At 42.7% G+C, this 22,325-nt stretch overlaps 1 protein-coding gene and 1 long non-coding RNA gene across 4 annotated transcripts; both read right to left on the minus strand.

The window, feature by feature from the left end:
• Window positions 1-911: 911 nt before the first annotated feature.
• Window positions 912-7,135, minus strand: LOC134156543 (uncharacterized). 3 transcript variants are annotated; one of them, XR_009961946.1, is made up of 3 exons: window positions 5,629-5,991; window positions 4,183-4,342; window positions 912-1,157 (listed from the first exon to the last, which is right to left on the minus strand). It is a non-coding gene; the product is annotated as an uncharacterized LOC134156543 (long non-coding RNA). The 3 variants fall into 3 exon arrangements; XR_009961947.1 differs by lacking the exon at window positions 912-1,157 and adding an exon at window positions 6,009-7,135 and having other exon boundaries at window positions 3,948-4,342; window positions 5,629-5,737; XR_009961945.1 differs by lacking the exon at window positions 912-1,157 and having other exon boundaries at window positions 3,948-4,342.
• A 12,589-nt stretch (window positions 7,136-19,724) lies between these two features.
• SP5 (Sp5 transcription factor) lies at window positions 19,725-22,005 on the minus strand. The gene is made up of 2 exons (XM_062604663.1): window positions 21,873-22,005; window positions 19,725-21,331 (listed from the first exon to the last, which is right to left on the minus strand). Exons 1-2 carry the CDS (start codon window positions 21,921-21,923, stop codon window positions 20,279-20,281), a joined length of 1,104 nt encoding a protein of 367 aa, XP_062460647.1. The 5' UTR covers window positions 21,924-22,005; the 3' UTR covers window positions 19,725-20,278.
• Between the last annotated feature and the right edge of the window lie 320 nt (window positions 22,006-22,325).

Below are 22,325 nucleotides of genomic sequence, written 5' to 3' on the forward strand. Positions count from 1 at the left end.
TGTAAGTAGATCAGTATTACCAGTAGCTTCCACAGACACCAAATCACCATTGGCATAATCAAATCAAACAGTATTTATGTTGTTGATTATAAGGGTGGTGAAAATACTTCAGACAGACACAGAAGATCCAATGTGAAAGTTCATGCTACAACTGCAAAATTCTAGTGTTCTACGAGGGTTCCCTTCATCTTTCAAATCCAAACCAACAATTTTAAAAGTCCAAGTGTATGTGACATGGTGGAAACCAGTTTCTTTAAATAGAGCTTAATAACCACCCTGAGAGTTTCTGCATAATGATGCTCACTCCAGAAGTGTATACTGCTTCCAAATGGAACATACAAACATTTGAATCACCATTTATGTCCAGAAGAGGTACTGCCTGAGTAGTTGTCAGTCTCTTTCGGTGCCACATGCAGTCCAAGCAGAGCTGGGAGCTGCTCCTACTTTTGCCTCCATATAGGAGAAAGCAGCAGGGCTGGAGGTACACCTTCTCCTGTAAATGTTCCTGGTGCTGCTTTGTTGCATGTTTAATGTGGCACATGAGCAAATAAATGCTGGGGAATCCTTAAGCAGTTCAAGGTAGCAAGGCTCACAAAGACAGTAGACATTACATGTCACAACCTTAGTAAACTGCACATATTGTTTCACATTACACTACAGACAAACTCTGTTTGTTTTTTTTTTACGTCCAGAGCATGCTTGTTTAAAGTGAGTATTCTTTTTAAGATAACCCACCTGGAGAGCCATAAAAATGTAATAAGCAATGCTAGGTCTGTAGTCTTAAGGGATACAGAAGTTCATTAACTGAGTAAACAATGTTAAACTTCAGCAAAAATACAGAGGTAATGAAATTACCAGTTAATACTGGAATGTGTTAACCTAGTATACACATCACAGTTAAATAATCTTCCTGTACCTGAGCTGAATGATAAAGAATGACTTCTTTTTATTCTACCTCTACAGAGTTATATGACTCACTCTCTTTGCAACAAGAAATGGCTTCCCTATAAGACATAGCAGAAAATCACATTTCTGATTAGCGTTATATCAGAATAAATCTAGACATACACCCCTGAAGTCCTTAGTATTATCCCAAGTTTACATTAGCACAAGTAAGTTGCCAGTATGACAACTCCAGATGAGTTTACAAACACAACCTATAAATGAAAAATATGATTTCTAAGAGAGTCATGAGCCAAGAAGGTGACAAATACCAAGATTTCAGATTATCTGAAGCAAAAAGATACATATTTCAATTGGTAAGATTTTTAGATTAAATATCAGGAAAAAATCCACACAGCTTCATTACGAGAGTAGTCAAACAATGTAACATGCTGCTCAGTGAGGCTGTGAAATCTCCATCTCCATTCTTGGAAATACTTGTTTCTTCACTGAATGAAGCCCTGAAGCAATGTAACTTGGCCACATTCTGAGTAGGGCATTGGATCGGATGACCTCCAAAAGTCTCAAGACGTGTATTATTCCAAAATTCATACACCTCTATCCAAGAATACAAAAATCTGAGTCAGTGTTTGCTATGTGTGCAAGTTCAGTGCAAAGATTCTAGAAAATAGGTATGGAAAGTACACTTTCCATATTGAAATTGCCTTTACACTGCCTCTCCTAGGGAGCAGCAGAATCTTGCCATAAAGCATGATTCAGATGCACTGAAGTAACATGTTTCATGACTTCCAGATTAGAAAGATTAAAAAAAAACACAGGATCTGATTTATTTTGATATGTCCACAGCTTTCTCTTAGCCTTACAAGAATTTTAGCTTCAGTGCTTAAGGTTTTCAAAGCTGTAAATATAGAGCAAAAGCCCACACACATTAATGCCCTCGATACAATTTCTGTGGATGCTGGGGCACAGAATCAGCCCTGGAGATACATTTTCACAGTCATTTTATCAAGTATTGTTTCCAATTATAATGAATTTACATATTCTATACAAAACAAAAACATGCTACATTTATCCATGTTTATCTATAGTGATAAAAGTATTTTAAAAATTAACGGAGAAGCCACAGAACATGAAGATGGTAAGTCCCTATAATGTAGCTTACCCAATACTACTACTATTTCTTTAATTTGATCTAAATAACAATGATGCTAAGTGAACCACAAGTTACAGAGTTCACCCATATATTTCCAGTCTTTCAAAATTAATTGGATGACAAATGATTGCATTATTGAGCTCTAATGGCTTAAAAAAGCATGTAATAGATCAGCTGCAAAACCAAAGACATCTTACCATGGTACTGCTTGAATTGATTCAATAGCTACTTCTGAAAAGTAAACACACAACAGCTGTTTCACATTTTTGTTCACCTGATGCAAATTTTGATCCTCAACTTTAAGATTCTTTTAAGTTAAGCTGTGTGGTGATCTTTTACAAAGTTCCACTTCAAGTGTGCAACTACTGAATTGCTCAACCCCATGCTTACTTAGATTTCCCTCAGTAAGTAACAAGTATTTTAAAGTAAGTATTGTTTTAAAAGTTAGTATTTGTTAAATAATCTATCTTTTGGCCCTCAAATACATAATTTTTCATTTGTCTATCTGTTTGTTCCCAAAATAGAAACAGTAACTTTATAAAGCTTTCATTTTCTATTCATGGTATTATTAAATGCCTGAGGCAGTGAAAATTTTCAGCAACTTTAACACAAACCCACACAAAGATACAAACTGAAACTTTAGCATCATTTGATCTACTGCATGAATATTCACAGCAATGGAATTTAAAATATCATCCAACAGAATATCTGAATAAGAAATTAATCTATTGCTATGAAGGTGGTGTATATTTAAGTTCTGGAGTAAGTTCATGCTCACCTTCTTGGTCTGTCCTTTTTTAAACAATTCTACTTAGTAGAAAATAAATTACCCCCCCCCCCAAAAAAAAAAAGCAGCTGTGGGTTTTGTTTCTTTTTACTGTAGACTTCCTGAATTTGTCCAAACAGATATGCAACTGTTCAGTTGCAATTGCTTCAGTTACTGAAGCAATTAATTCATATTGACTTCATGTCTAATTCAAACAAAGAAAAAACCCCAAACCAACAAACAAAACAAAGAGATCCAACCAGGATCTCCCCAGTGTTTTCTATAAGCTCTTGAGGTGGAGTTCTTCACTGGGATCTCCATCTCTATTAGAAGTGATCTATCCAGCAAAGCACTGACATATGTATCCATGCCCAACCTGATTACATAAACAACTGCAGTCCGTTCTTATGCACTACAGAGATCGCTGAAACTTAAATGTGTACTTACATGAATTTCTTTGTGGATTCCTTAGTAGGCAAACCACATCGATGCTACTATTATGCTCTTTAGCATTTATGAGGTACTAGAATTTGTAATTACCATTTCTGATGGCCTTGATTTTCTACTGTTGGCAAACCTTCATCAAACAGACTGATTATGCAGTACTAGTGTATCATCACAACAGAGCAATATAGTACAAATGAATAAATTTTGTCTAACATATACTCTTTTTCGTTAGAGAAACAAACAAAAAGAACCTTCTATGTTGTAATTTCCACATATCTTACTTTAGAGCCATTTGAAGATCTTCTTTGCTACACCTTACTAAAACCATGTCTGAACCTACGAGTTATGTCACACCTTGTGTAAGACAGGTACCTTGGCCCATCCCTTAGATAAGAGCAGTTCCAAACTTACCTGGGAGAGAGCAGACAACATACAGCCCCTCCTGATTCACTGAGCCATCACTGGCATTCAAGGAGAGCAAGTGGGAACAAGATACCTCTAGAAACAGTAAAGCCGTAGGCCACGCAGTCCCTTTTGCAGTCTAGAAGAGCCCAAACCAGTATCTAGGAAGGGTTGTTTGGCATTTTATAACTGCAAAATTTTGAGGTTCTTCAACATGAGGAGCAACAGCAGTATCTGGAGTTGTACAGCAAAGAGACATCCAGAAATTACTGCATATTCAAAATCAAAAAGATTTATTGCACTTTCACAGGTACTTAACCTAAAAAAGCTTCCAGTAGCTACAAAACCCTACCTTCTTCCTAAACTGCAGCTGCAGCATCACTTACATAACTACATAAAATCAAAATTCAAAATCTGAATGTAAAAGGTTGAACAAATGTGAAAAAAAAGGTTCAAATTTGACACATCACAAAAATTATGCCAAGGGCAGTAAGTATCATACTTAACCTACTTTGTCCTTCAGAAGGTGCAGTTTTTATTATAATTCTAATTTGGTCCATTGGGTGGATTGTTCCTCTTTTATCCACTAGGCTCGATCAAATCAGTGCAATAGAAGAACTGCTGATGCATGAAATGATAGGTCAGTGTAACCTTGTCATGGAGTAATATCCCTGCAAATCACAATAAACAAATAAAACCATTCTATATGATCTAGATATTAGGCATAAATTAACCAAAACCTAAAGCAGAAGCATTTTTATTTAAAATAAAATGTATTGCTGCATACTCTTGTATGAAAAACTCATTTAAATAACTTATTAATGCACAATAAGGGGGGAAACATTTACAAATAAATGGTAGCTGTAGTGGCAATTACCAAATCTCCTTCATCCACCACTGTACTTTCCCAGACCAGTAACTGATCTCTTCTTATGGTCTTTGTAAAATTAAAGCTTTTAAAAACTCTCAGCATTAAGCTGTGTCTTTCTTTTCTTACCTTGTCCATCACAGGTGTCTCTGGAGTAAGTTTCTCTAACCAGCAGGCATGGTACATTTAGCACAATTTTTACATATAAAAGTTCTCTTTTTTGCAATTTATATTTTTAAATTTTTAATTAGTTTAGCACAACAAAGTTAGCATTACATTATTAACATTTCCATGTACTTAAAAAGACATTGTCTGTGAGATGATTCATCATCATGTAAGAAGATACTTTGTAAGACAAGTATAATGGTAGTAAAGAAGTGAAATACCACCCCAGGAGTCACATGATAAGACATCATCCTACAAAGCATATTGGAAACATTAATGTGTGATTTTACTCTTAACAGCATTAGACGTTCTATAAGGATTTCTGCTGTGCATTGCTATTAACACAAAATCTTTGTTTAAAACCTTCAGAAATAAGATATACATACATTTGTGTGAGCATATACACACTTTTCTACAGACTACAAGTGGTAAATACAATTTACAGATTACAAGGCTGGCATTGTGTAATTGTGAGAGTATACGCTCATACTGGGTTTACGTAGTGACAGTAAAACACAATTTAAACAAAATTTAAATGGTATTTCTAACCAGAATTTCTAATCTTGAATGGTTTCCTGTACGTGACAACTGTATAGAAGAGAAATTATGTGTACTACTATCTAATGTGTGCTGAGCTTCGCAGGTGGGTGTTTTTTTTTTCTTTCCCAAAATATCCTTAGGTAGTTCTTAGGTAGCTATGGGGATACTTTTCTTAATTAAAAAGTTTTAATTATATAAACAAACACAGAGAAACTAGCATAAACTTCAGGAATCAGTGAATGCAAAAAAACGCACATTATTATTTTAGGTAAGACAGTAAGTAGTTAAACATGCATCTTATACACAGCTGTGTACTTTAACATGGAAAAAAGCTTGCAATAATTTAAAAGCCTGAAATACAATGTTTATAGTTAAACATTTAACATGGGAAAGAGGTTTCGGAAACAGGTGTTGAGAAGATTTCTTTTTTTCATGTGGGACACAAGAGGGAACACACACGTGTTCCATGACAGATATCTCAAGTTGGGTACTTCTGTCAGAGTAACTTTTCACAAAGTGGATATGTCAGCTATACAGTATACACTGTTAAACCAAAAGACAATGCTAAAATGCCATTATTAGTTCTAAGCAGGTCTGCCTGACCACACAATGGACAAGATGCAAATATTAATGGTATTTCTTTAAAATCTGAAGCAAAATATTCTATATTAAGATACACTACTTATGTTTTCATAATGAGCTTAATAACACACTTTTCAACATTTTAACAAAAGACTTAAAGTTAGAAACTCTAACCCTCCCACCCCCATAATCTGTAGTCGCAAATAGCTCATAAGAAAATACATCTGGACTGATCACTTCAGGTGTTCGAAAAACCTGAAAAATAAAACTTAATGTAAAGAAACAATTTTTAAACCAGTTTGGTGACCATATCCACTATAAAATCCAGTAGAGATATCTGAAGTCTCCTATAAACAAAATCAGCTGGGTTTCCATTAATCTTAGACAGAAAGGGCCTATGACACAGTAGCCATGTGCCAAAAAATTATTAAGAACATTCAACAAAAAAGATCTGCAACCTCTCTGGGTCAAAAATAAAGCAATTTTGTGGTCAGTCTTATGGATACATACATTTTCCTATAGCATACACATCAGAAGCTCAAGAACAAAAAGCAGAATTCCTCAACACAAAGCCGAAGAACAAAAAGCAGAATTCCTCAGCAAACAGTAGCTGTGCATCTTTCAAAACAACAGACCAATGTCTCCCCACTCTCCTTGCCAGCACTGGCATTTATAAACATTTTCCCCTCACAGCTATCTCACTTTGAAGCAGCTAAAGCAAGCTGTATTTGTTGCTGAGTTTTGGCCTCCCCTCACAGAAGGCACACAGCTGTCAGGGAAGCACAATGTTTTATGTTTGAATTCCACTGCAAGGCCAGACCCTCCTCCCTTGAAAGTCAGAGAAAGTTTTCCCTTTGACTTAATTGGGAGCAGAAAGACGTCTTGAGTAGCAAGTTTCTTCAGCAACGTCTATATTTCCATGGAGTAAAGTGACAGGGAGAAAACAGTGCTACCACCTGAAGAAGTGGCCAAAATTCAGACATCTCATCAATAATCTAGATGCAATCCTACTTACTTTCCTGACAATAGACAGAAAAGGCCACTAAAAACCACAGCAGATTTGATTAATTACATCTGATTAGCAGATTTCACTACAGTTACCTGTAACTATGACTATATTTAGCAGTTGCTCCAAATACTACACAGCCTCTCTCAGAGCCTCAAGAGCAGGCAGCAGCACCAGTACCACATGGCTGCCACTCTTATCCTTGCCTCATTTTCACCTGCTGTTACTTTTTGCACCTTGGGAACTGACGAGACCCAGTGCTACCTCCTGCTCCCCCAGGTAGGTTACATTCCAGGTGACTCATACCAGACTCTGGTTCAAGAGTAGGAATGAACAGATCATAGAATCATAGAATTATAGAATAGTTAGGGTTGGAAAGGACCTTAAGATCATCTAGTTCCAACCCCCTGCCATGGGCAGGGACACCTCACACTAAACCATGTCACCCAAGGCTCTGTCCAACCTGGCCTTGAACACCGCCAGGGATGGAGCATTCACAACTTCCCTGGGCAACCCATTCCAGTGCCTCACCACCCTAACAGGAAAGAATTTCTTCCTTATATCCAATCTAAACTTCCCCTGTTTAAGTTTTAACCCATCACCCCTTGTCCTATCACTACAGTCCCTAATGAAGAGTCCCTCCCCAGAATCCCTATAGGCCCCCTTCAGATGCTGGAAGGCTGCTATGAGGTCTCCACGCAGCCTTCTCTTCTCCAAGCTGAACAGCCCCAACTTTCTCAGCCTATCTTCGTACGGGAGGTGCTCCAGTCCCCTGATCATCCTCGTGGCCCTCCTCTGGACATGTTCCAACAGTTCCATGTCCTTTTTATGTTGAGGACACCAGAACTGCACACAATACTCCAAGTGAGGTCTCACAAGAGCAGAGTAGAGGGGCAGGATCACCTCCTTCAACCTGCTGGTCACGCTCCTTTTGATGCAGCCCAGGATACGGTTGGCTTTCTGGGCTGCGAGCGCACACTGAAGCTGGCTCATGTTCATTTTCTCATCAACCAACACCCCCAAGTCCTTCTCCACAGGGCTGCTCTGAATCTCTTCTCTGCCCAACCTGAGGCTGTGCCTGGGATTGCTTCGACCCAGGTGTAGGACCTTGCACTTGTCATGGTTAAACTTCATGAGGCTGGCATCAGCCCACCTCACAAGCGTGTCAAGGTCCCTCTGGATGGCATTCCTTCCTTCCAGCGTTATCAACCGAACCACAGAGCTTGGTGTCATCAGCAAACTTGCTGAGGGTGCACTCAGTCCCACTGTCCATGTCACTGACAAAGATGTTGAACAGGACCGGTTCCAACACTGATCCCTGAGGGGCACCACTCGTTACTGGTCTCCAGCTGGAGGGAAGGATTAAGCAAGAGGGAAGAAAAAAAGAGAGGAGTAACTACTTAACTTGGCCTAAGTAGCACAGACTCAGAATATAGAACCACATCTCTTGTGACAAATATCCATCACCTGATGCATACAGGAAACTTGATAGATCTTGTACGTTGTCTTGGGAATATGTATGTAAGCCCATAAAAACATGTTAAGAAATTTATCCTAAGAGAAATACAGTATCAGAAGGGGTATCACCTTTCAGATGTTAACATCTTCACCATTTTCATGTTTTGTAGGATGCAATAAAGGGACAAGATAAAAGTCAGGACCACCGGCTCGTCAAGTCCCATTTTATTCTTTCAATTAAATCAGCTTTCATGTTATATAGGCATATAAAAAGATTTGGAAAGAAGTAAACCCATATATTTTAACTCACTCCTTTAACTCCAAAGTTTTATACTAATGGAAGAAAAGCTGCTCTGGACTTCACATACCACGCTTCAGCCTATGGTGACATTTTACAGCCAAGGAACAAGCTGTGAGGAACAGCTCTGAATGGAAATGCTGATGCATATGTGAAACCTTCAGAAAAAACAAACTAGGACAACACCAGCGTTTACACGACCACAGTGAAAGATGAACAAGTCATGGTACAGAAATAAAAGCTAGGAGTCTTGATATCAAGTGACTTTTTTTTGGGGGAAAAAAAAGAAACCCCAAACCAATGTTGAGGAACTTGGACCTATGGTTCTGTGACCTGACTTGCAATTTACTGTAAAAAAGTATGCCATATGCCTGAAATTCCTGTCAGGTTTATGTTCGCAAGTCCCCACAGCTCCCACCTGCCCAGGGCAGCACAGCCGAACCCGCCTGAGGGAACATCTCTCCCGCGACGGGAGAACGATACCTCCAGTACCCACCTCTGCCCGAGAGCGTAAGGGCAACCTTGTCAAGAGGCCATGCCCGGGGGGAAGGCAGGCTGGCGGCGTGCCCAGGCATGGGGCTCGGCGAGAGGGGCCCCGGGGGCTGCACTCAGGGCCAGCACCTGCCGCCATCCTAACGGGCTGGGCGCGGGGAGAGGTGTCAGGGGTGCCTCGGGGGTGCTCCGGCCCGGGCCAGGCCGGGCTGGGCTGGGGTCCGAGGCGCTGCTGTAGCCCGCGACTGCGCCAGACGGGTGTGCGTCCGAGGAAGGCAGTGCGAATAGGCTGGGGAGCGAGACGAGACACAGCTCCACACCACTCCGCAGCGTTAGGGGGCATGCCGGGAGAAACGAGATGGTTATAAAGTCATCATGTCTTTCTCTGCAGAGGGGATATAATCCATCCTTACAAACAGCTATCAGAACATGTTGTGGACCCACAAAGTGTAAATCCAGACATAAACGGATGAGACAAATCTGTGATGGCTCAGCCTATCTGTGACTATTAAACACAACAAACAAAATGTGATTCCAGCTCAGGAAGTTTCTGAGGCACTGTTCCCCAGAAGCTGAGAGGCCATGCCAAGGGGAATATCTGTTTTATATATGCCTTGTTTTTAATCCACTTTCCTTAAGCATCTGTTACTGGAAAACAGGCTCCTAGGTTAAACAGACCTTTGGTCTGGCTTATGATAGTTATGCATCTCCATTATGTTCACCATTTCCCCTGAGAAAACCATTTCAAGCCCCTCTGTTCCTGCTTGCCAAAGGAAGGCACGTGTAGCAGGGGCTCTTCCTGCATTCTGCGACTCTCTAATGATTATCTGGTTGGCTCCCAGGGCATGTGCAGTTCTGCAGCTTCCTTAAGGGCTTACACACACACACACACACATGCCCCCAAAGGCACTGAAGTGATTTTAAGCAGATGTAGCTGGGACACTGTTAGGTTTTTCCATAGAGCATTACAGTAGAGTGAGTAAAACACCCTGGGCCCAGAGGCATGAACTGAAGCCCTCCTAAGAAGTTAGAAAAAATCTGCATCTTGGTGGAGAGGTGTTAATAAAAACCTAACCACTGAGGCCAAAGAGCTGAAGGTGGCAAAATGTGATTCAAACTGCACTGTTCTGTTGCTACTGGCCACAGAAACCGGCCTGCATCACTGTGTTGACTAACGTGCCATGTATCCCTGGGCAGATCTTCAGAGCTGACCCCATCTTTTTGTGAACCTTTTCAGCTGAAGTATTGGTTACTGGAGTCGAGTTCAAAGTGATTTCCTAATAACTTATTTTAAATGAAAATAAGATTGATAAAAGTCAAAATGTAAGAACTTTACAAACACATTAGAATTCTATGATGATTCTATGAATTTATTTGTAGGATTCAAACTGTAAAAATCCTTGCTATTAATCATCATTAATATAGGTCTAAACACATCTCATACTAACAGGCGTTAGTGATATATTCAATTTACCTGGTTAGGATTAATAGAGGATTGGTTTTCTGATCAGCAATTAAAAAAAGTGTTGCACCTGTCTAAAATACAAGTACTCCTTTGTGTCAGCTGAGCTGCTGAAGACAAATATTTTCTTTTTAAAAATTCTGATTTTGATACTGGATTGTAACCTGTGCGTAAGAAACTTTTATACTTGGAAAATGAGAACAGAAAGTCAGGTCAGCCACTTAGTTTGTCTCTGACGGATGTAAGACTTCATGGCTTAACCACTGAAAATGCTATCTCCTGCAGGCAAAAAAATCAGATGAGACTATTTTATGCTTTTGATTTACCTTTTTGAATAAATGATGATAGATAAAAGTGATATCACTATAAAAAAGTGCTGTGGAATCAGCAGCAAGTCAAGAGGTTTGGTTGCTTTGATTAAGGTTTTTTGTGTGACATTGAGATGGTCCTTTCTGCAGCAAAGTTTCATGAGAGAGGTTGTTCTTACTGCTTTTGAGCTCAAGACCAATACATACAGGATGTATTAAGGATGGTATATTACATAGTTATTAGTTTTAAAGGGGTAAAGCATGCCTATAATTGGAGGTAATAGTTTTAAAGGGGTAAAGCATGCCTATAACTGGAGGTAATCTTGGTTGGATCATTTATTTTCCTCCATTTTATAAAATGTACTTTGTTGTATGCTGTGCTTTCCTCTTACACCTTTTAAATTGGAAGGAATGTTTTCTAAACTAACAAGTAATTAACACATAACTGGCACATGCTGCACAGATAGAGGCTCCACTGTGATTTACCAGTCTTGCCATGGGAGCAGGATGAGGACTGCAGCACCCCTAGGCTATTGCTCCCCAGAAGGAATTGTGCAGAGGAACAACTCCTTACCCAGAGGCAATGGAGAACTGCATTAATTCCCTTGAGGGGTAAAGCTCCTGCTGTCAGAGTACCCAGTTGGCTTGGGAAAAATAGGGCCATGCCCCAGAGCATCCCACCTGCTTCGGGAAAGTTCATGTCCCTGCAGGGCACACAAGTACTGCAGATGTTCTGGACCTTGTGCAAATTCCACGTGTCCATACCCCAAGCTGTTTGGCAGATCTGTACAAAAACCACGGGGAATCTAAGCCTACATCATCATTCTAATTGTTTTTACCACCATCTAAGTTTTTAGTCTTTGATGATGTGTGTATCTTAATTAAGAGCTGGTTCTCAAGTGTATTGAAAAGCAACCGAACAAACCAAATAATTGTATAATTCTAATACATCGTTCTGAGTATTCAAAATATCTAATTGCTGTAGCTTATTAAAAACAGGCCTAAACTTACCCTCCTCCTTCCCACTTCCTGTATATGCTTAGTAAATGGCAGAATTCTAGCAACTAGATCAGAATCCAGATCTCAGTATTATAGCTGACACCTGACACCTATTTTAAATTAAGTCTAGGATGAATGAATGTGTATAATAAAATGACAAATGAGATTGTAATGTACTTAGGCACTTTATAAAGAACTATTTTAATGTAACACACTATACTAACTGTTTAATATTTAATATTTCTTAGCTGATTAAAACTGTGGTTCTAATTGGAAAAATAATTAAATGGTAAAACTAGAAGGTAATTCCCCCATTTAAGTCTCTGTGACTTCAGTACTCTGCAATCACTGATTCAGCTTAGGAAACTTTCTTCTTCATGCGTAACAAGCTATTTCAAAATAGCGTAATTGTGCACAATGATTTGTTTTTTTGAGGATGGGGAGAGAGCAAACCCCACAAAGGCAATGCAACAGCTGCATACTGGAATGTACTACAGAGAACTTTGGGGCTATACCACAAACTCCCATGAGTTGTGTGGGGAAACTGGGGGAAGTGAATCAGCTACAGGCTTCTAAAAATTATTGTATGTTGCACCTCCCCTCCATGTTCAGGGGGTAGAGAAGGGAAGTAGGGCTCTTCGTCTCTGCATTTGTGAGCATGAGCAAATGTGGCCCATAAAAAGGCAAGGTTCCCTGGCTGCATTGTCTTCGGCCTTTTCTCCTGACTGATAGAAATGATCTTCAGATCCATGAACCAATTTTTACCCCTTCTGGGAAAAACTTTCATAAGCCCTTCCCCTGATGAGGAAAACCACTTCCCTATAGACTGCCAGGATGCACTGAGCATGTTTAGTACTGTTCTTTGTATATTCAAGATCCCACTGGGGTAACAGTTACAGTTCCAGTGTTTACAGTGTTTACAATTAACTGAGCTACTCTGGCCAGTTTTAAGTAGTGTTATAGAGAGCCTACTTCCCCTAACAAGATTGCTCACAGTTCTGGTCTCTAACTTAACTAGTCAAGCAGCGAACATGGCCTCAATTACAGTACTTTGCAAGTAGCTTCTCAGCATCATTATACAATTTATTCAAGCATTTTATTAAGCAGCTCAGACATAGCCTTAGGTCTCATGTAGGCACATAAGAAGATTTGGTTAATATTTTGGAAAATATAGTAGTGTAATCTTTGCCCACTTAAAACTATTTCAGTTCTTTCAGAGCAAGTTAATAGAAAGAAGTCAGTGCTGAAGGATCAGGTAATGCTGAGAAGAGTGGGCCTCCTATATTGGGCTACTAAGGTGAGCAAGCAGTGTTTAATAACATGTAAAGAAAGCAGATGTCAAGTGTTTGTCTGTCCTTTGCAGGATTCAACAAAAGCAAACGATACCTCATCAGAAGGGAAAGCAAATTATTTAGACATGAGGAGAAGAAATGAAGTAATTTCCATGCTCCTTTGGGATTAACATACAGTAGCTGAGACCACCTGACATTCTCAGGACTGTGTTCTCTTTCCTGGCTAATCTTTAATGAGTGAATAGAGCACATTTTCCTTTCTCTTCTTCACATGTGCATCCTAGAGTTCTGGAGAGCTGTTTAAAACAAGGGGGAATGTAGCAGCATGACTGACATCTCGTTTCCATACAGATGAGAGATCTGCATGTGGAGATCACAGGCACACCATCTGATCCTGAATAAAGCATGTGGGATATGACCTCAAGTGAAGATACAAGCTTTGGTCTAATAAAATTTCTTTTAACCTGCTTTGTAATTAGAGCCTGTATTGAAAGCGTGCTCTGTGATGGCTGGTTCATGTTAAAAAGGAAAATGAAAAATGTTTTGGAGTAGTATATTAGATAATACTGTAACTTTGTTTAAACTGCTCAGTTCTGCTCCAAGAACAGGGCTTGCAGATAATAGGAATATATTGTTTTTGCAGACAACCCTACCTTTTAAAAATTAAAAAAAACATAGGCACACACTATTGTTTCTGATTAAGCTAGTGCTGTGGGTATTTGTGAACAGAAAAGTTTAATTTGTGAAAAGTATCACAGTTTATGTCGTTTGAGTATTAATTTTCATTTAAAACATAAATATCTTCTAAAAAAAAAGATGTTTTCCTTATTTTTCCTTTTCCCTCTTAAGGTTTCTTCTATTCTAAATGCTATGGTGATGCAATACTCAGTTCAGGACATCTCAGTCACTGTCATGGTTAAAGTCTGTGATTTAGTGGCAACTGGAAATTACAAATGTAAAAAAATACTGGTTTTTATGATGGCACAGTGTGATAGGAAGGGCAAATGATGGTGTTGCCTGAAGTGAGTTACTTGCTCAATACTGGCATCAATCACCAGCAAAAGCTGGTGATTGATGCCCTGGAGGAGGGGTATTAGATGAGCTAGATGGAGGGTCCTACCTGGAGGCAAAGGCTACATTATATTGTTAGGCTAGAAAGAACAATTAAGTACAAAGCATAAAAAGTCTGTGCTCACCTGAGGACAAGGTAAACCAGGCTTTGGCCACATGCTGCTGCAGGTACAATTGTGACAATCATGGGAGATAAAAAATCCCTAACCCTTAACTGAGACATCTGCACTGGCAGAAGACTACACTGTAGATGTAGCAGGACAGACAAGACAGCTCTTTTGCTGATACAACTTCTTTTTTACTCTGGAGGGGAGGAAGCAGAAGTGGAGGAGAGGAATGGTCACACAGATTAAAATAGCTTCTAGAATACAATATTCTTACGCTGGTAAACTGTTCCCTACTTAGTCAGAGTTAAATGGCATCAGACATCAAAAACTGAATCATGATGATTTGTTATTTCAATTAGATGAAATTCTAGCCTTTACCACTCCCAAGAGAACCCTGAACCTATACAGACTCTGTACAAGGCCTCCGTACCATTAAAGAGCACACTTATTCAGCGAGTAGTGACTCAATTCACACCTCAGTACACATTCTCCACTTCAAGAGTTCCTGGGCACCAAAGTTCAGTACATTTCAGGGTAGGATTCACCACACAGTCACCCGAAGAGGAGATAGACCCCTGCTATGTACCTACACGCCCTTGAGTGCATGTCCATAACCTTTCTCAGTGAGCACACAGAATTTGTACACAGCCTCTGGTTGGGCTCCTGTTAACATGCATAAGCAGGGATGTAACCCCCAGACCCGGGTCAGGGACATGCTGAGATTTTGTGTGTACTTAAGTAAATGTGTACCCCCAAAAAGTTAAGGGATGATGAGAAGAAAAACAGGATTGATGGCCTCCAGGTTAAAGGCCAAATCCCACTATCCATGATCTCCCACTGACCTGTCACAGTCACAAGGTCAAAATTCATGTTTTCTTTATCCATAATGAAACACCTATATGACTTCAAATCAGCTGGGAGTAAATATTAACAGGGAATAAACCCCATAAACAAATTTAAAAGAACCTTTGAATTAACACATTTCTGCTGATTTTCTCTGGTCAGGACTATTCATTCAGAGCCTTGGATCCTTCTTCTCCGAATTGCACATTAACACTTACCTGACAATTGTGAGCCTCGCTGATTGCCAAACACTTCCATGTCCTTGGCGGCCTGGATGCTGTTTAAATGCAAAGCTATTGAAGATACTTGCTAGGCAATCAGTCAGAGGAAAGGTTTGCTTTCAGGTTCAGTATTCTTGAAGACTTAGGGAGCCTGTTTGGTAAGTATTTGTAAAAATAGTTTTGTAGGAAAACCTAAGAGCTCTTTGAGTCGACTCCATTCTGTGCCACAGCAGCAGATCCACATCTTCATCAGAGGATTCACAATAATCTCATAAAAAGTGTAAAATAATTGGAGAAACTAAGAAAAAGAAAAAAGATTCTATAGCAAACCATAAGATCTGGCAATAACTTGGCATTATACTTTTGTTCCTCAGCACTCAGAAAGGGGATAAACTGACAAAATCTATTAAATGTTACAAGGCTCTTTCAAAAGTGCCTTGGTAATTGTGCAAGTAATTGCACAGAGATACAAATTGACCCTATTTTTGAACTTTTGGGTGGTCTGCTAAAATCCCTGAATATCACTGAACAGTAAAATGTATCTTTGTCCAAGAATTTTAAGACATCAGAATTCTAAATTCCCTCTTTCTTCAGTATTCAAGACTAGTATCAGATACAGCTGAGAATTTACAAGCTGAAACAGTTAAGCTGTAGTTACTTTAAAACTTAATGCAATCTCTCTGCAAATAATTTCACATTAAATACATTTTTTAAGAAATACATCTATAATTTAGTATGGAGGAAGTACATGGCAATGGTTTTAGGAAGGTCATCTAATTAAAAAAATGATCGTATATGTCTATAATACTAGATGAAGAGATATGAAACATAACTTCATAAATTTGTTGGATTATTGCAATGACAATCTAGTCTGTCAGGACAAAGAGGTTAAAGTGGGTTAAAATCTAATTCTATTTGGCCCTTAACTAAAAAATAACTATATTAGCATGCTAAAAAAACCCAAACATCTATTTGAAGAACTTTATATATATATATATAATCTTATCTGCTTAAAAGTTTGTCCAAGTGTGAAAGTCACTTTTCAACACAGAAAACGTGCCAAATCTGGAGTTTCTAAACCATTTCCCTATATTTTGGTAGATTAATTAATTTGAATTAACCACAAGATTAATTAGTTTATATGATGCGTGGATTATACCAATGACATTTAAGATTTAAAATTCAGAAATGCATTGACCTTGAGTGGCATATGTACTCAAAATGTATAATTAAAAAGAATATTAATCATTTAATTTTATAAAATGAACAGCTGTTCTAGTTGATTGGAAACAGCTAAAAGTGTAAAATGTATTTTGTGAATGCAAAATTAAAAGTTAATTTTGTTATAGAGTGCAATCTGCCAACTAGAAATAAATTCTTGAGATGTAAGCAATATATTTTTGTAACGCTCTACCCATACACCAGAAAGGTCACATGTATATTTAAATGCCATATTACTATAAAAGTTTAATGATTTCAATTGAAAAGCTATCATATGATTTAGCTATTTAGAGATGAATATGAAACAGCTATGATGGATATGTCCTCTTTTTCCAAAGAGCTATTTAAAAGCTTTAGGCAGAAATAATGTTTCATTAAATATTTTTAATACATTCTAAACTGTTACTTTTACTTACCTTGTGTCATACATACATCCTTAGTTTTCTTTTTTTTTTTTTTTTGTAGTAATCTCATAGATTAAGATTCTTACTGGCATTTGCTGTCATGGGTCTTCACTTATATGCATTTTTCTGTCATTATAGGTATTAAACTAATTTTCATAGAATCATGGAATGTTTTGGGTTGGAGGGGACCTTAAAGACCATATTGTTCCACACCCCCACCCCCCACAGGCAGGGACACTTCCCTGCTAGTACCTTTTGCCTGTACCTATTTTTAAACTCTGCACTTCTATGGTTTAAAAGTGGTTATTATACAGATATCATGCAAGGTACAAGGTTACAACTTGGCACTGCTTTTTTTCGTGTTTTTTTTTTTTTTGTGTGTGTGTGTGGTTTTCTGTTGTTTTGGGGTTTTTTAATTAGGTACCACCACTCCCTTGGCATGGTGCTGACATTGCCTGTGCTATGGTCTTTTGCTTAAAACCTAAATTACTTGCGGACTTATACATAAATGAGTAGTAAAACTTTCAGTACAATTTGTGTCTTGAGGAATGAGTAAGAACCCAAAGTAGTCTGGTAGTACCAGACAACACAGATGCTGGGTAAATTCAGTTTGTCAATCCAGTTGGAGAAAAATCTTTCCATAACGATCCATTTTAGAATCCATTACATCTACAATTATCAAACTATTTTCTGATAGTTATGTCTGCTCTGATAGGAATGGTTCTCTAGTTCTTAGTCAAGCTAAATTTGTGTCAGAAACCTCCATTGCTTCAGCTCACCTTAATAGTTCTTGATTAGGCACTTACTTAGCAGTGAAAGGCCATTACTGTGTGGCAACATCCCAGTCCATAATTCTATCCTGTAAGTGGACCTTTCATACTCTGGGATACTGTTGTTTCCCTTCTATTGTTACAATAAAAGCACTGTCAATTTTCAGCAGGTCTGATGTGGAAACAGAACTGAAAGACTATTCAGGGAAACAAACCCTCTTTTAAAGTAGTCCTAAATTCTGTAACACTACATTCTTAATGCAACTTAATATCAAAGAAAGGAAGCAGGTTGACACTCTATGCCATGAAACATTTTAAAAAGCAGAAACATTACCTTATTCCTGATGACACATTTAAATCATATGTCAGTAGAAAACAGGATGCTCTTTTGTCTCAGACTTTTTTGAACAAGGACTTCTGGATCAGATCCATTAGTTATTTCTTGTATTGCTGTCACTCACTCTGGAACATTAAAGGTATCTTCTACCTAATATCCTTCAACAATATGCTTCTGGAGCCTAAATATTTGGCAAAATAATGCTAACCAATGAAACTAAACATGTTTCTCACAAGGCTTTCTATAACAGGACAGGTTATAGAAGATTCTTCACTAGTAAACAGGATAGCTGCCTGGTTATTAATTTAATCAGTTGACCCCAAGAATATGGTGTGAGAAATTAATTCAGAATCACAAACATGGAAATATTGTTGAGGAGCTGTACCATGGTAACTGTCCATTAATTTCTCCTTATTTCAGAAGTGAGGGTTCTAGTGGTATTGTCTCATCTCATTATTTCCTGAGAGAATAGATTCCTGGCAGCATTTGACATACATACAAACACGTCAGTTTTACACCTCTGTCATGACATTTATCGAGCTGCTGCTTTCCCAGTTTCAGAAGTCCATGGCAAAGCACATCTGTATTGTTATGATTGTGCTGAAGCTTGTTTGGCAACTTCCACCAGAGGAACCCATCTGAGGCTATAACGGTTCTAGATTAGTCCCAGTGAAGTTTTGGTGGCAGTTTTTATCTGGTTGTCTCATTTGGTAACCAGAAAATAAAGCTGACTTGGCAAAAATAAGGAGCAAACAACAAGTTCTCTATGTTAAAATGCAAAAGTTAGCAAATGGCTAATCAGGTTCCCAATTTGTTTGTTCTAGAAAAATTTCAGTTAAAAAAAAATGGGGGGGGGGGGGGAGAACTCACTACAGTAAAAAAGGACATTACTTTAAAAGAAACTTGCCAAAATGAATGTATGACTAAACTCATACTTACGTGATGCCCACTGAGACGTAAGGAACCCAAAAAGCCATTACCATCTACCAAGTACTTTTAAATACAGTTTTGTGCCAGTAGCTTCCCCTGTGCAGGGGAGTGACTGCCATTTCCTCACACTGGGAGGATGACAAGTGCCTTTCTTACCCTAAAATTCTGAGATTTTACAGTAAGTTAGCACACGGAAATCATATTTCGGCTGTGCCATGCCACAGACAGCTTGAAGCTGGGCATGGCTGGTTGTAACAGGCCCTGTGGGCTGGCTCTCTCTGAGAAGGGGCATTTATATCGCAGCCCGCAGTACTTGACCTGTACATTCACTCTCAGTGTTGGCACCATGGTACCATACGTTCCTCTTTTCTCTCACGCCTTCATGTGTAGAAAACAAAATACTGACAATAACTAAACCCAACCCGCCCGAACCGCCCCAAACCAACCGGTCAGCACCGGTCCGAAGAAGCCAGGGGGTTTTAAGGCTGTTTCACGATGAGCAGCTCACAGCTCTCCGTGCGCTGAGCTCCGCCTCGCTTCACCGCGGCGCTGGAGCCGGACCCGTCCCGCGCCCACCTCAGGGCCCTCCGCCGCCTCAGCGGGAAGTGGCGGGAAGCGCGCGGCCACACGGGGCGGCCCTCGGGACGCTCGAATGAAACCGGCGCGGCGGGACCTCCCCTGCGTGACCCCAGTGATAACGTGTTTATTTCGCGCTGCAGTCGCGAGTCGCTTTACAGAGACATCTCATGCTGGAGCCCCCCACGGGGCCGAGGACGAGGAGAGGGACACCGGTATTCAAACAGAACTATTAAATAACCTGTACACAAAACTTCAGTCTTTTACCCTGAAAGAGCCGAGGGGCCGGGCCTCGGTATGGCCGGGCCGGCGCTGCAGACCCACCCCCTGGGCGCCTACAAGCCCCGACCACGGAGGCGGCTACCGCGGTCTCGTCTCAGCCTCGCCCCGGGCCCTCAGGGGCGGGGAGGGTGCCTGTCCCGGGACGAAGACGCGTGGCGGCGGCAGACCCGGGGCCCTACGAGCGTCCAGTCCCGGGCCTGAGGGTCCCGGCGCCGCCTCCAGCCGAGCTCCCTCTCGCTGCGCCCGACGCGAGTCAGAGAGCTGCCCGCCCTGCCCCCGGCTGGGGGGCTCCCTCAGCTCGGGTCCCCGCTGCGCCTCGTCTTGGCCCGCAGGTGCCGCGCAGTCCCGGCCCGGTCCCTCCCCGCCGCCCGGCGGTCACAGGTCGCGGCCGTCCTCCCGCTTGACGCCGTCCGCCGCCGACTTGAGCTTCTTGTTCTGGTGGGTCTTGACGTGCTTGGCCAGGTGGTCGCTGCGCATGAAGCGCTTCCCGCACTCGGGGCAGACGAAGCGCTTCTCGCCCGTGTGAGTCCGCAGGTGCCGCTGCAGCTCGTCGGAGCGGGTGAAGCTCTTCCCGCAGAAGAGCCAGTTGCAGACGAAGGGCCGCTCGCCCGTGTGCCAGCGCAGGTGCGCCTTCAGGTGCGAGGTCTTGCCGTACACCTTCCCGCAGCCGGGGATGTGGCAGATGTGCTGCTTCTTCTTGCCCGGCTCCGCCTCCGGGGCGCTGCCCGCGGCCGACTGGCAGTTGGGGCAGCGGCATCGGCGGCACCTCCTGGCCGTGGCCGCCAGGGGAGACTTGGTCTGCAGCAGGGCGGCGATCTGCGTCTGGTACTGGGCGAAGTCCGAGTGGCCCAGCACCAGGCTCCGAGGCAGCGCCGCGGCCGCGGGGAAGCGGTGGCCGCAGCTGCCCGGAGCGCCGGCCTGCTGGATGCTCCACCAGGGGATGTCCTCGGGCGGCGGGTTGGGAGAGAGCTGCCGGCAGGGCTGCGCCGGGGGCAGCAGGTTGGAGTAGCCGGGAGGCAGCGCGGCCTGGGCGGCGTAGGGGACGTATGCGGGGGGGCAGCTGGAGGGCAGGGCGGCCATGGAGGAGGGCAGCATCTTGACGGGGGAGAACTCGTACGGGTAGGAGGGGTCCGCCGGGGGGGTGAGGGGCAGTTCGTGCGCGCCCCCGAAGGAGGGCTGCAGATGGTTCTTCTGAGGGGTCAGCCCCAGGCTGGGGTGCGGCGGCGGCAGTCCCCCCGGCGAGTGCGCCGGCATCTCGCCGCTCCACGGGTGGAAGATCCTGGAGGGGGATCCCAGGGTCGGGTCGTAGGAGACCTGCAGGAAGTCCGAGGGCGCTGCGCCCGGCTGTCCGATCCGGCTACAGGTGGCGGCCAGAAGAGCCAGGGGCGAATGCTTGGCCAAGTCTGGGGAGGCGCTGGGGGTGCGGTCCTGCGCGGGAGCGGGAGGGAGGGAGGGAGGATGAAGAGCGCGTTACTCGCCGCCGCCCCGCGGGAGCAGCCGCGCCGCCCGCGGGAAACTTTGCGCACCCCTGCCCGCGGGCGGCCGGAGCCGCGCCACAGCTCCCGCGGCTGGCAAACTTTCCCAAAACAGCGAGCGCCAAACCGGCAGGACGGGCCCGGCCCCCGCGCCCCGCCCAGAGACCGGTCCCGCCTGCGGCCAGGGCTGCCGGCCCCTCCGCCTGTTCTGGACTGTGGGCGACAGGAAAGGGGCCGCTACGGGAAGAGGGCAGCCCCCGGGCCGCGCTGACCCACCCAGCCACGGGACGGTGCCTGGAGTTACCGCCGGGCTGCTGGTGGGCGAGGGAAGTTGCCAGCCAGAGATGCCGGGCTCCTCACCCCCGGGTCCCTGCCTACCTCTCCCGAGCCGCCCCCGGGTGAAGCCCAGGGAGGGAGGCAGCAGGCGCCCGCTGTCCCTGCGCAACGGGGGTCACACCCGTGGAGCCTGCCCGGCCCCGAGCGCGGGTACTGACCTGGAGGAAAGCCTGGAGGGAGTCGTTCCGGAGGACGGCCACGGCAGCCATGGCTACTGCGCCCGGGGCGGAGGGAAGGCGCCGGGGCACAGCCGAGGCATGGGGACGCCGAAAGGAAGACGAGGAGCTGCCCAGTTTCTTTCTCCCTCTCTCTCTCCGTCTCCCCTTCCCTCTGATCTCTTCGCCTCCGTGCCCGTCCCACCCCCCCGCACTGCGCGATCTCCGCGGACTGTCTGACTGCACCAGGATCACCTCCAAGAATTTGATAAGGACTTTGCTGGGCCGCCAACCAGTCAGAGGGAAGATTTATGGCTTTGAAGTTTGCCGCTACCCAATCATCAAAGAATAGCGGCTCTTTCAGAAGCGAAAGCAAATCCTTTGAATCCACAAAGCTCCTATGGTGTGTTTGTTGGTCTGGATAAAAGAACTGATTATTAGGGGGGATGGGAAGGG

Source organism: Pezoporus occidentalis, unplaced genomic scaffold, assembly GCF_034315485.1.
Source record: "Pezoporus occidentalis ecotype Australia unplaced genomic scaffold, CSIRO_AGI_Poc_V1 ctg88, whole genome shotgun sequence".
Lineage (NCBI taxonomy): Eukaryota > Metazoa > Chordata > Aves > Psittaciformes > Psittacidae > Pezoporus > Pezoporus occidentalis.

Excerpts from the sequence above, each read along its gene's own strand:
- SP5 (XM_062604663.1), bottom strand. The coding sequence starts at position 21,923 with ATGGCTGCCGTGGCCGTCCTCCGGAACGACTCCCTCCAGGCTTTCCTC. Across the intron at positions 21,332-21,872 it reads CCCTCCAGGCTTTCCTCCAG|GACCGCACCCCCAGCGCCTC; the intron begins GTCAGTACCCGC and ends GCTCCCGCGCAG.